Raw genomic sequence first — 14,740 nt, 5'->3', positions numbered from 1 at the left:
TAAGTAACTTCTGTTGCTTCCAAAGGGTAGTAATAAATGAAAAAATTGATATTTAGACAAAATAAGAAAAAAAAGAAATTTTCATCCAGTTCAAACGTTTTCAGCATCATTACTCCAGTCTTCAGTGTCAGATGATCTTTCAGTAATCATTCTGATGATTTGTGGCTCAAGAGACATTTTTGATTATCAATATCAACAGTTGTGCTGCTTAATATTAAACACCATGACATTTTTCTGAATACTTTGATGAATAGAAAGTTCAAAAGAACAGCATTCACTTGAAATTGAAATATTAAAAAAATATATATAAAAAAAGTGTAACATTTACGGTCACTTTTATGTGTCCAATTGCTGAAAAAAAAGGTCTATTTCTTTCGCAAAATAAAATATACCGACCCCAAACTTAGTAACATTTCAGCGGGCACTGTATGTATTTTTGAACGTCTTTACCAGACATAGGCGAGAGTTTAAAGACAGAGTCCTGACAGTTTAATGAAGTCAGAATCTTGATCAAAGCAGAGAGTCTCATCACGGCTATGAGTGAAAATTCTCTGCATCTGGGAGAAGTGGTCAATCCAATCGTAAATATCCAGCATGGGCGAAAATAGCTACAGACTTCTCTTCGGCTCATCTATCTCACACACACCTGAAGGATGCTGGTCTCTTCTCTGGGAATAAGAGCAAATATTTTCACTGTGTGAAAGGCCGCTTGAAGGCAGATGGTTCATCCACGTGTACTGGGACGACAACAAGTCATACATTTGGAAAATGAGTTTTGGCTCAGTCGATCGGGCTGAGATTGAACAGTGTTTGGGGTTTTCCATCGGGCTGCTGGGGGTTTGCTCTGATATGGCTGAAGTCTAAATTCTCTGCTCTGGAGGGAGTCGACCGGTACGCATCCGTTCTTGATCAAATAATGAATATTTCATCTGTATCAAAACAGCCAACAGCCATGTGAGGTTTTAAGCCCCAAATGAAACAGCCATCAACATAAGCAAGAGAGTTTAATACAACACAACTCCAGAGAGCATCACTTTCATGATTTCAGGAAATCCCAACTTTATGATATGCATTACTAAAACTAGCAAATAGACACCATAAAATGACACCTGGGTCTACTTGAAAACTCTGTTTTAAGATCTATCATAAGAGCAAAATGATCCCGGAATATGTTCTTTTATAAAAACCTCTGGTAACGTACGTGCAAAACCTTCCTTTGAAAAGCAAAGTGTTATTGAAAAGGAACAGTTCACCCAGAAACTTAAGTATTAGCATTATATTGAACCAAAATTTAGAATATATAAACTACAGTTCAATAGTTTTGGGACAATTTTTTATAAAGATATTATTTTAATATAAGTGACAGTAACGCTTTTTACATTGTTAAAAAATATTTATATTTAAAATGAATGCTATTCTTTTGATATTTCTACTCAAAGAATTCTGAAAGAAATGTATCAGTTGACAAAATATTAAGCAGCACAATGGTTTTCAGCATTTATAATAACAAGAAATGTTTCTTGAGCATCAAATCATCATATTAGAATGATTTCTGAAGGATCATGTGACACTGAAGACTGGAGAAATTATGCTGAAAATTCAGCTTTGATCACAGGAATAAATTACATTTTAAAACAATCAAAATAGAAAACAGTTATTTTAAACTGTAATAACATTTTACAATATTACTGTTTTACAGTATTTTTGATCAAATAAATGCAGCCTTGGTGAGCATAACAGACTTTCAAAAACTTACCAACCCCAAAATTTGAATGCTAGTGTATGTAACTGTGAATTCTGCTTTACAGATAAACATGTCATAACCCTAAAAGTAGTCTAATTGTCTAATTGTATTTGTTTATAATAAATGAAAGGAGCCTGCTTAAGTTTAGTGGTTTCATCTGACATATTTTCAGAAGAAATAATGATTTCAAATCGATGGTATTTCGAGAGGACATTCACACGGCGATGTTGACCACTAACCTTAAAAAACTCCACACACTCCATAAGATAAAGAAATTGACTTTACGTCAAGAGAGACCTAATCTTCCCTCCCTCCACTGGCAAGACTTTGCTACGTAGACAAGAAAGACATCGCTCTCTTTTTATGACTCAAGATGCAAACAGGATCAGGCAGAACTTGGCGGCCTCGAAACCCTTTCTCCGCCTGTGCAATTATAGGAAAACCCATCTCATGTTATATAACCCCCCTTTATTTTACAGCAAACATCAATCTCGGTTATAGAATCTGACATGGAAGGCAAACCACAACATAGAGCATTAAATATTCTGTTAGTCTGCAGCCACGGCGCTGGACAGACGAGCAGAGGCGGCTGTTATCTCTGATATTTGATCACAGGAAGGAATGAGAGAGGAAGAGGAGAAGACAAAAAGGCCGAAACACTAAATGCCCCTCAGAGCTGACAATTCACTCTCGGCTCTACCCCGAGAACCAAGGCGCACGACAATTAACCGAAGCGTTCGCGAGCTGTGAGGGCGGCTGTCAAACTTTCTAAAAAGGAAGGCACTAGAGAGACAAAGCTTGAGAAGATTCCAATGGAACTTTCTGTAATTGAATTTGGATCAAGGTGCGAGATTCAGGTTGCCTTCGGCTCCAGAGAACTGCAGGCTGTCTGAAAGATTGAATCACAAGTGTGTAAACAGGGTTTACGGTTTGAACGCTACTAGAAAAATTATCTAGTACAAGCACTACTGCTGAGATATGGATATGCATAAATGTAAATGAGATATACAGGCAGAGACAGCTGTGTAAAACACTAAATAATCACCTCAATAATCAGAACGAACCCTGAAGGAGTGTATTTGGTATACGTCCAACTTGTTTTTTGAAACTTTGCCCATGTTTAGCATGAGAATCTAACTCTTTAACAGTGTAAATTAAGCCGCGTTTCCACCGCAGGAACTTTCCCAAGGAACTAGGGACTTTGGGGTGGCAAGTCTGTTTCCACCGCAGGAACCAGGGTCTAAATGAAGTTTCCGTGAAATATTTCCCCCTCCGAAAGTCCCTGCTCGCGAGGTAGTACTTTTTCAAATTCAGGAAGTTTTGGGGGTGGGACTTGCTGATTGGTTGAGTTCATGCCATATTTTGGTTGGTTGACTCCACGCAGCATTTTATTTCAACCACCATCTGTTGCGGTGCGTACAGTAACAGTTGTTTGCTATTCAAATCAACAATGGAGTTTAAAAAATACGACGATGGACCGACGACGAGATTCAGGCTTTATTAAGCTTAAAATCAGAGGATGAAATCCAGCGGGAACTGTAAAGTAGCGCGCAGTCCTATGTCACCGAACTATTTGCGGTGGAAACGCAGACAGCAACAGGTCTCTGGGGGGGGAGGACAAATTGTTCCGGGTAATTTCGATGGAAATGCGGCTTTAGTCAGAATGCATGCAATAGAATTAGACATCCACTTTAAAAACCTTTCAGAATGAATTATTCTTATGAGCAGTTCCTTTTATGGAATCAAAAATATTAACAAACAAATTATTCTGATAAGCCAGGTCTTAATGAATCAGATGTACAAAAAAACAGTTGTTTTTCAAGATTCCAGAATAAATGATTCTTATAAGTTCATTTTAACCATTTGAAAACATTTAAAAACAACTGATTCTTATTAGGCGTCGGTGCTTTTTAGTGAATTAAAATCATTCCAGATTCCCGAACAAATTATTCTTATAAGATGGTTATTTTATGTGCATCAAAAACAACATGATACTAATGATTCTTATGCATCGATTTGATTTTTGTTATTTAAAAACCTTTCCGAACAAATTATTCTTAAGAGCCGATTCTTTTTTACGGAATCAAAAATATTACCCAACAAATTATTCTGATGAGCCGGATGTTTTTGGATCAAATGTTCAAGATGGCATTATACCCCTTTTTTTCTTTTCTTTTCTTTTTAAAGCTGAACATTGTTTTCAAAATATCTTCTGTGTTCCGCAGAAGGCCAATTATTAGATTACACTCAAAAAGTCAAAATCAATCATTCCTTTCTAACTCACGTCATTTCTATTCAAGTGGCACATGAAAAAACTCCTCAAAATAAGGTAAATGCTTAAAAAAAACATTTGCTACTTGAGAGTATGTGCGTCTCATCAGTCCAAGTCAAACACAATTATGCACGTATACCTCGTTGAGTTAGTTAATGCACGACTCAAGCAACTCCTGCCTCAGTCACTCAGTGTGTGTGTGTGTGTGTGTGTGTGTGTGTGTGTGTGTGTTGCTTGCTTTGATAAAGGTCTTCTCTCCAGAGACATCTGGTGTGTGTGAGTGTGTGAGTCAGACTGTTTTCTGGCAAGACCGAGAGAGCAACAGAAAAGCAAAGAAAACACCATCTATAGTTGATTCCGAACAAACACACACTAACTAGCTTAAATATAAACACCACAGAATTAGAACCAGACGCACGATCCAAAATCAATGCAAACACGCTTTTTTCGGTTCGGTTTTCTCATTACATTCAGCCCGGACAATTTTAGAGCCGTGCGGGGTGGCAGCGCGTCATCACAACATAAAATATTCAAACCAATGGAGCCTTGACGGCAAAACAACAAACAAGTGACATTTTTCATCGGCCCAAAAGATTTTTCTGTCAGAGAAAGTGTGTGACTCAGAGACGTTAGCCTTGGGTGCTCGCCTTACCCCGAGACAGGCGTGACACATCCCCTCCTTCCTGTGGCATTCTGGGAAGTTATTAAGCGTGCTCGTACCAACCAAACAAGAAGGAGGATCGTATAATGGAGCTTGTTTACAATCCACGTTTGACACCGCAAAGTGTGTAGGTGCCGTTAAACAAAAAGCAAATGAATAATTGAAACTGTTAAACGGGGAGAACAGGAGGGTATGTTTCGATAAACTCGAGAATTTCAGACACGACCGCCTGTGCCGGAGGAATATGAGAGCAGGGATGTCCTGTCACGTATGTGAGGTGAAGGGATTTGGTGATTACTAGACGGTCGTGCAAATGCAGAGCGAATAAACGGCTATTGGACACAGATATCAGATGTGGCATCCATCTCTCGGACCTGGAAAGGCTCTAAATAGACTTTTTGGAGAGTAATGTTCCATCTGTGTCATTTCCTACAGAAAAACAATTCAAATGTGTATCTTTAACAACACATTTTTATACGAATACAGTAATAAATCTAGGTTTTAAGAACCTTAACGGGATAGTTCACCGGAAAAATAACCCTCATGCAGATCCAAACCCAAAGAGCAAACCCAAAATTTGCAGATGTTGTTTCAGTGAGTTAATTCAGTAAAGGATTCGTCAGACTGATTAAAACTAGTATCTTGTCAGTATTTCTGAACAAATTATTAAAGAATCAGCTGATTAAAGTCATTTGCAGAGCATCGCCATTGAAAACACAGTAGTGTCTTATAATCAGGGCTTGACATCAACACCCGCCAATTTTGTATTTCTGTATTTCACTGAGTTATTTATCGCTGCTTATTGTTTAAACAGTCAAACACACACAAAATAATGTCAAAATTCCGTTCTTGGCAAGTATTCACAAACACAGTCAGTTATGTTTTAAGTGAAAGTAAACAGTGAGAAAGAAAACACACGTGTAACAGTATAATCAGGGTCCGAAATTAACACCCACCAAGCACCAAATGCTGGTAGCATTTTCCGTTTTGCGAGTAAATCTCAAAAGGCTATCCGGACCGCCACACTGGCGGGGGAATGTTCACTCCAAAATAGTAATGTAATAATGTTTATTACAATTGCATTTTGTAATGTTATAAAATATCTGGCATGATGGCTCATTTCATTTAATTTTCCAGACCGACAACCGCCGCTCATTATCCAATTATTAACTGTTAACTGATAAGATTATAATATTGAATTGGCATTAAATTAAATAAAATTAACAAGTGTCTGTGACACGTTAAAAATAAAAAAAAACATTTTTATCACGGGTTTATTTTAACGTGCAAAGAGCAGCATGCAGAACAGATCAACAACAGAACCTGGATTCACATCAAATTTTCATGCACCTGCAGCATTTCTGACAGTGACAACAGAGAAAAACAGAATGAAATAAAATATATAAAAGACCTAAAATAGACTTACACGAAATATATATTTTTTAACTTAAATAATAAAGAAAAAAGAAAACACTGAATCAGTTTGAAGCTTTGAAAAAACTTTTTTTTTACATCAGACTACGTTTTTTTCGTCACATAAAAATAGCAGGCCTACCTCAATCCACAGCTTGTCTAGTTTTTACTTGAAAAAAGTAACATGTCTACATTCTGTGGGGTTAGACTGGGTCTCCGATGGCACAGATGTCCCGGAAACACAGAGATAACATCTCGCTAGAGTGGCCAACTTCGGAACACGCCTTACATTTGCTTGTGGATGTTTGCTTCGCAAGTGATATTGCATTGTACTTGCACTAGGCCAACTGCTTTATTTTAATACCGCGTAGCATATTTTGCTAGTAACTTCGTTGCCCTTTCTGTTGAAATGGTCCCACACAGTAGCTACTTTTCGCTTGCTTCATTTTGCTTGCTCAGCAAAATATGTCTTTAGGCGCGTGTGGTTGCGCGTGTCGACAAATAACAAATAGAACAAATATAGGCTATATACTGTTTTTTTTTAACCATGCAACAAACGAACAAAAAAGCTAAAAAAAATATATATATATATATATACAGGTCCTTCTAAAAAAATTAGCATATTGTGATAAAGTTCATTATTTTCCATAATGTAATGATAAAAATTTAACTTCCATATATTTTAGATTCATTGCACACCAACTGAAATATTTCAGGTGTTTTATTGTTTTAATACTGATGATTTTGGCATACAGCTCATGAAAACCCCAAAAAAGAAGTGTTTTTAATACAAAAAAAAAGTCAACCTTCAAATAATTATGTTCAGTTATGCACTCAATAGTCAATACTTGGTCGGGAATCCTTTTGCAGAAATGACTGCTTCAATGCGTCGTGGCATGGAGGCAATCAGCCTGTGGCACTGCTGAGGTGTTATGGAGGCCCAGGATGCTTCGATAACGGCCTTAAGCTCATCCAGAGTGTTGGGTCTTGCGTCTCTCAACTTTCTCTTCACAATATCCCACAGATTCTCTATGGGGTTCAGGTCAGGAGAGTTGGCAGGCCAATTGAGCACAGTAATACCATGGTCAGTAAACCATTTACCAGTGGTTTTGGCACTGTGAGCAGTGACCAGGTCGTGCTGAAAAATGAAATCTTCATCTCCATAAAGCTTTTCAGCAGATGGAAGCATGAAGTGCTCCAAAATCTCCTGATAGCTAGCTGCATTGGCCCTGCCCTTGATAAAACACAGTGCACTAACACCAGCGGCTGACATGGCACCCCAGACCATCACTGACTGTGGGTACTTGACACTGGACTTCAGGCATTTTGGCATTTCCTTCTCCCCAGTCTTCCTCCAGACTCTGGCACCTTGATTTCCGAATGACATGCAAAACTGAGCAACAGTCCAGTGCTGCTTCTCTGTAGCCCAGGTCAGGCGCTTCTGCCGCTGTTTCTGGTTCAAAAGTGGCTTGACCTGGGGAATGCGGAACCTGTAGCCCATTTCCTGCACACGCCTGTGCACGATGGCTCTGGATGTTTCTACTCCAGACTCAGTCCACTGCTTCCGCAGGTCCCCCAAGGTCTGGAATCGGTCCTTCTCCACAATCTTCCTCAGGGTCCGGTCACCTCTTCTCGTTGTGCAGCGTTTTTTGCCACACTATTTCCTTCCCACAGACTTCCCACTGAGGTGCCTTGATACAGCACTCTGGGAACAGCCTATTTGTTATAGTTTTACAAAACCTTCAAATGTACTGTTATGAGCACTAGTTCCATGCTCACATCTTCCATGTCTTACTATTTGTTGCTCTGTTTTGACTTCTACATACTCTTATTCATTCAACATAATACCTTATCTCTGTTAAAGCTGCAGTAGGGAGTTTTGAGAAAATATTGACTTAGCCTGAAAATTTGAACAAGCACAACTTACAGGTCCAACCCCCTTGCTCTCTGCTACGCTACAGCCCTCCCACCACAGCTCCTCCCCCACAGCGGAGCCTGCCGTGAACGCGCAGGCTAGTAAGCAGGACCACCGATGACGGCGGATTATAAACAGTTATGGAACATTCACTAATAGGGACAAAACATCAACAATATGCTTTACATTGACTATGGCCTGCCCATACTTTGTCTACAAACTTGGTCCTCAAATCATTATGTATTTTGCAATACATGTAACTTTATAAGGTTGCACTCTTTCTATAAGTTATAGCTACTAAAATAACGTTGAAGGATTAGTTCACTTTAAAAAAAAACTTTTGCTGATAATCTACTCACCCCCATGTCATCCAAGATGTCCATGTCTTTCTTTTTTCAGTCGAAAAGAAATTAAGTTTTTTGATGGAAACATTCCAGGCTTTTTCTCCATATAATGCCAGAGGAGCTTGATTTTTTTCACAGATTATCGGTCTCATATTCTACTTTCAGGATATAATGAGAGTTTTAACAAATATTTGTTTACAAAAGCTACCTACTGGAGCTTTAAATGTACTGAATTGAATGTATATGTGACACAAAAAGGCTGTTTATTATTTTGGCCGGTAAAAAATATGTCTAAAAAATATCTACCAGTCCTTGTGGCTGGTGAGTCAAAAAGTTAATTTCAGACCCTGAGTATAATGGATCAGTGTGTCCGGTCTTAAAGTGACAGCAGCATAATATGCCTGCTGCCAAATTATGAGAAAATATTAAAAATGTCTATATGGCAGTTTTTCTCCAGGTTATTGATTTCAAAATTGTGGCCAGTGAAAATGCTGAGTGGCTGGTAACTTTGGAAAACCACTAGCCACAGTGGCTGGTGAGCAAAAAAGTTAATGTCATGCCCTGCTTACAATACATGCCGCCATGGTTATAGGGTCCTTAGAGTGGTTACTAGGGCGTTACTATGCTTTTCTAAGGTGTTGTGGGAGGTTGCTTAGTGACCCAATTAAAAAGAACCAACAAACAAGTCTCTAAAATAAAGAAAGAAGCCAAGTGACCCTCTAATTCATAAGGATTTTTTTCACACGTTTTATTCTCTGCAAAGCAAAAATAAATCACCAGTTCAAATGACTAATAATAAGCATAAGAAATACAAATAGATCTGCTTGGCTAAGCAAACACCATAAAATGGCAAAAGGCCAACATTTTTTAAAGAAAATAAGGCAGGATCTGACTGGTTTAATTGAAGCCAAAGCCAAACAAGTCCAAGTGGCATTTCAGTGAAGCCGCACTCGAAACCGACCCTTCTGAAGTATGTGGCACTAATGTAACCCTGATTGGAAATGATTCAATTATGTAAACGACCAGAGGGAATTGGTTTTGATTGTGAATCTCCTCATCCTTCATTCTCTTGCTCCCCGCATCCCTCATGGGTAAACTATCTCTTTAAGTCTAGGTGCTTGTGTAATCAACCGGAAATTGAGGCAACTCTAAACCTCGCCTCAACAGCAGAAAGACGAAGTCTTCAGGAATAGTGCCCACTTGTGTCGATTCTCCCCGCCCACCTGTGACTAATCACGACCCGTGACAGTAGCGGTTGACTAACCATTCCAACGTAATTGAGAGTGAAATCGGGACCATTGGGAGTATCCAAGTGGTCATGGGATTGCACACAGGAAAAAAATTTAAAAAGAGAGAAAACAGGCACTCGCAGCAGACGTTGGTGGGTTTTGGCAGAATGAAATAAGACAGGCTGGAAACAGCCATCTGACTCTTATACAACATGATTTGTTTGAAAAGTCGGGGCAACCTCACACTGAACAGCCATCTGTCTTCATAAGATTCGTGCCAGTTCCTCAGGGCCCCAAAGATCCAAAAATACACCCAAAAAATCCACAACCAAACAATAGAACTCAAGAAAGTTACATCCAGAGAAAGATTAGATACAGTCCGGGAATTCAAAATTAGTCTGGAGGAGCTTGAACTACAAATAGACATTTTACTGACGTAAGACTGAGAGTACGATTATCATAGTGATATTTCTTTTACATCAAAGCTGATTGAAAATCATTTTCAAAAATAGTATCAAAAAGAAATATACCATTTCTGGATATGTACCATGACAATGCCAAAATCCTAAACTGAAATATTAATATAATACAAGATTACAATGATATAAAAAAATATATTATATAACGATATATTATATTGCATTATAAAACAATATAATATAATATAATATAATATAATATAATATAATATAATATAATATAATATAGAACAGTATTGTGGTAAAAACAAAATATATGACAAAATATGCCATGATAAATATCAAAGTACCATAGTAATATCTTCACTATACCATGATACTTTGGTGTAAGACAAAATATTCCATGATATACTGTAGACTTATCACAGTACTGTTCATTACATTACATTATATAGTATATATTATATTATATATTTACAATGTTTTTTCTTGTTACTTTATAAAACATCATGGTATATGAACTTAATAATCAAACAGTACTACGGTATGCACTGTATCAAAGTACCATAGTTTGAGCATGTGATACCATCACTGTACCAACTAGTCACAATGGTTTGAGTTTAAACAAGTCAGTAAGTGGACTACACTGCCATAGTATTTTTAATGTGGCAAAGTGTTCCGCTATTTGCCTTAACAAGTCTATAAATAACACAGCCTGTAATGTTGCTTAAGAGTTCCAGAAAACACTTCAACTCCTTCCAACCGCCTCCGACTGCCAACAGGGAAGGAGACAACTTAATGACAGCTCCTGTCATAAACATGAATCAAACAGACCACGTAGAATCACAATGGTGTGTGTTTAGTTTCGAATCTTTTAAACAGTAATTAAGATCGCTGCGAAAGCCCATCAGAGCAATTCTACCCCGCATAAACAGTGTGTGAGGTTAAAACTCAAAGATCATGCTAATGTACTGTAATTAAAGCCTCAGAGAAAACAACAACACACAAAAGAAAGTTTAAGAGATTTCCGAGAGGAGAAACTCACCGATCTTCTTGGAGCGCTCGTCTCCTCTGCTGTGCATTGTGATTGGCGAGTAGATGAAAGGACTGGCGGTGGACATCCCCTGTCCCAGAAGACATTTTACCTTATGAGGACGGAGACTCACCGGCAGGTTTAGCAGAGACACAGATCTAAAACATCAGTCACAAAAACAGAGAGAGTTAGGCCTGTTTCACATGTTGAGTGAGCAGAATGGTCCTGCTTAATGAAGCATATGTGCAAGTAGACTTTCTATAATCTAGAAGACTACGTATCAGAAACTAAGAAAATGTAGTCAAAATGCACTGTAAACCTGGTTAAAAATTAATTTTAGCTATATGCATTATGGTTCAGGAGTGTGTCTGGATGAGGAGAGCTGTGCTGGTACTCTACTGTGTGATCAGACTTGAAATTGTCATCTGGCCGACAATAAAATGAGCTAAAGTGCCATATCTAGAGTTCAGAATAGAAGACTCCAGTAAATCCAGTAAGAAAACACCCACAACACCCTAGCAACCACCTAACATAACATAAAAAACCTAGTAACCACTCATAACACCCTAGCAACCACTTAGCTATATACTGTATAAGAACCAAAAAACAGTGATATTAGAAACCAAGACTGCGCGTTCTTAAAAAAACATAATAATAATAATCTAAAATAATTCCTGTTCTTTCTGAATTTCTAAATCAAGCTTTCAGCCATTAACCAGTGTTCAACACTCTTTAGTTCCGTTTCTATCCATCCTGTTCCCTGATATTCATAGAAGAGGACACATGGAGTCAAAAAAAGAATCACTCTGAACTTTATCATGATTCTGAACAACAGAAAAACATCTTTAGAGCTTAAAGGCACATTACGTAAGTTTCGTTGATAGAGTTTGCTTATTCAAAACAATAACAAAGGCGTCGCTTGATGAATGAGTGTGGCATCATGGGAGTTGTAGTCTTCACCTCCACAGCCGATGGAAAGCAATCAGACGACTCAGGCACAAATCATGTTTATGGATGAGCTAATGTATTAAAGTTTTATTAACGTTACTGTGGGATGAAGCAGGGCAGGGCTCAGACACTGGGATACTGTACGTTTATGTTTTTAGTACGCTTGTGCCGCAGTCGGCCTTTGCCACTCCTTTCCTCTTTTTTTGGAAGATGCTGCTGTTTGGGAACAGTCGTGTAAGACGGTTCTGAAAGGTAATTATGCAGAAACCACTTTGGCAACAGACTTTGCTCAGACATTTCAGAAAACAGCATTTCAGTTGCTGCGCAAAAAGATCGGTCCGCATCGGTTTTTGATGCGCATTGGGAAATGTATTGGATAAATTAGTTTCCATTGTAGTTTATGCACGGTTTCTTATCGGATAAAAAAAATTCCGACTCAAACTTTTTTCAAATTTATGCGCATCTTGGCATTTCAATCCAGCATTTTTTTTATGCGATATCCAAAAATGTGCATAAAAAAGGTGGATGGAAACATAGCTGGTGACACAAAATAGCTGATTCTCTGGATTTAAACATTGTTGCAAACATTTAGGTATATTTCATTTGGATATTTTAATCAAAATTGTACATAGTGTGCCTTTAAACGTCTCATAACACTGTTGCCAGAGCAACAACATCTCTGAACAGCAATCAGAGCAGTTTAATACTGACATTCTATCCGATAAGACAACAATCTCGGCGAGATTTCATTATGGAACTTTTTTAAAGATATGCCAAAATTACGTCCTCTGTGTAAATCCTGGCAGCACACAGTGAGCAAGATATTTTGTGTTAACATGCGAAGAGTGAGATAAATGTCAGGAGAAACACGGCTCATCCGAAGTTTTACAATTAAATATCCCTTTAAGAATAAATTAAGGAATTTTAACAACTCAAAAAATCTTGAGAGAGAAGCGCTCAGAGAAATGGAGACTTCAATCAAGCCAACATGTTGAGCTTTACCCACTGGTGGGATTATGAAATACATCCGTTAAACACATTTATAGGCCTTTCTTTCCTACGCGTGCTAAACTTCAGCAACTTCCTTGGGACAGATGAAAGGATAAGTGAAGTTTTGTGCTTCCTTTATAAAAATGTATATAAAACAAATGAAGCTTTAATTTTCATACAGCTTTCTGATGGTTCACAGGCCAACAAACTTCAAAACTGTTTTGAACAAAAGTTTGAGTTCAGAGGAGTCATTTTTCAGACACTGAGCTGTGGAAAAACACCATTAAAAGGCTGTGAAAACAATACCATCGAAACAATAAAACATTTAGTAAAGGACAAATTTCATGGAAAAAAAAACACTGGGCTATTTTAAATTTAAAAAAAGTATGATGTACAATAACATTGACAATGTGAATCCATTAACTGGATCTAAGCTGCATAAAATGACCAGCATGAGTTCATTAACATATGGCCTTCCACATACACAAATGCATATCATCAACTTCATAAACAGAATCTTAAATGGATAGAAACACAATCAGCCTGTTTAATAAAGATCAGAGTATGACTGGGAAATGATAGTACAAATATATATGATTGTTTTTGGTGCAAGGATGTCAGGGGGAAAAAAAACAAAAGCTACAAAAGTGTATAATATGAGCCCTTTGAAACGATCCTGGACGTGTAGGCTTTCTCACCTGACGATGGGCAGTTTGGTGAAAGGAACAGGAGGGAGTTTGAGTCCGTCAGGGAGGCTGATCACTTCCATTCCACCCGGACACTTGGACGTGTAGTTCTCCAAACTCTGGGTCACTTCTTTCTTCTCTGTGGAGAGAAGAGGAGAACGTGCATTGGTGTATTTGTCTATACAGCAAAATACATACTGCCAAAAAAAAAAAAAAAAAAATTATAAAAATAAGTAAAATGTGTAAAAAGTATAATATATAAAAACAAATTTAAAAAAAGTAAAAAAAAAGTAAAATATATAAAAATATAAAATAAAATATGCAATTGAACCAAAAGGGTAATACTTTTTATGAAACCTCTGAATATGATGCATTATAAGGTATTCTTAACACATTATAATGCAAGTAATATGCCTTACAATCAGCTCTTGTACATTCCTCCTGAAACCTCCCTGTTTTTTTAGAGCTAACACCACACCTCATAAATCAGTAGATCATCAATGCATCTAAAGTGAGCCGAGAGCCCCAAGGGTGAAATTACCCACAACCCTCACTCACAGGCCTCTAGTATACAGAGCAAGATATAAATTTAACAAGGCAAATAATCGGAGCATCCGTACATCATGAGGGGAGACGTGCATGGCTACCGATCGGGTCTATTTTAAGCTCTGTTTCCACAGGTGAGCGATGTATTGACTTACTGCTCTATCTATAAAAATGTTTACGGCCTAACTCTGCCATCAATTCACACCACTCAGTCTTTCCGATAAAACCAATGATCCCGGTGCAGTCTGAATCAGATCCAAATGCTCCCAAAGTATCCCTGCTGCACTGGGCGACAGGCATGCTACACATTAGAGACTAAATTAATATAATAGACGGCCATATTGGTATCAGCAATGATGAGATTTTCTTTTAAATAATAATAATCCTATTAGTATTAGTAGTACTAGTATGATATTGATGATGATTATAATATTAATAATATTTAAAATTATTTATAACATGTTGTATTATTATTAATATGCATGTATGTGTGTGTGTGTGTATGTATTTTATTTTATACATGAAATAAAGCCTTACAAA

The 14,740-nt window shown here is 37.6% G+C and overlaps 1 protein-coding gene across 2 annotated transcripts in view; it reads right to left on the bottom strand.

Moving 5' to 3' along the window:
• The window catches only part of trappc9 (trafficking protein particle complex subunit 9), a 223,808-nt gene that overhangs the window by 174,446 nt on the left and 34,622 nt on the right, over positions 1–14,740 (bottom strand). For both annotated transcript variants that reach the window (XM_077194949.1, XM_077194950.1), the window contains 2 exons: positions 13,667–13,793; positions 11,043–11,188 (listed from right to left, as the gene is read on the bottom strand). In XM_077194949.1, coding sequence (XP_077051064.1) covers positions 11,043–11,188; positions 13,667–13,793 — 273 coding nt within the window. The remainder of the gene's footprint in view (positions 1–11,042; positions 11,189–13,666; positions 13,794–14,740) is intronic.

The sequence above is a fragment of the Siphateles boraxobius genome, unplaced genomic scaffold (genome assembly GCF_051911475.1).
Source record: "Siphateles boraxobius isolate OS27281-9 unplaced genomic scaffold, OSU_SipBor_1 33, whole genome shotgun sequence".
Lineage (NCBI taxonomy): Eukaryota > Metazoa > Chordata > Actinopteri > Cypriniformes > Leuciscidae > Siphateles > Siphateles boraxobius.
The sequence above is the reverse complement of the archived record's forward strand: the minus strand, read 5'-3'. Positions and strand labels throughout refer to the sequence as shown.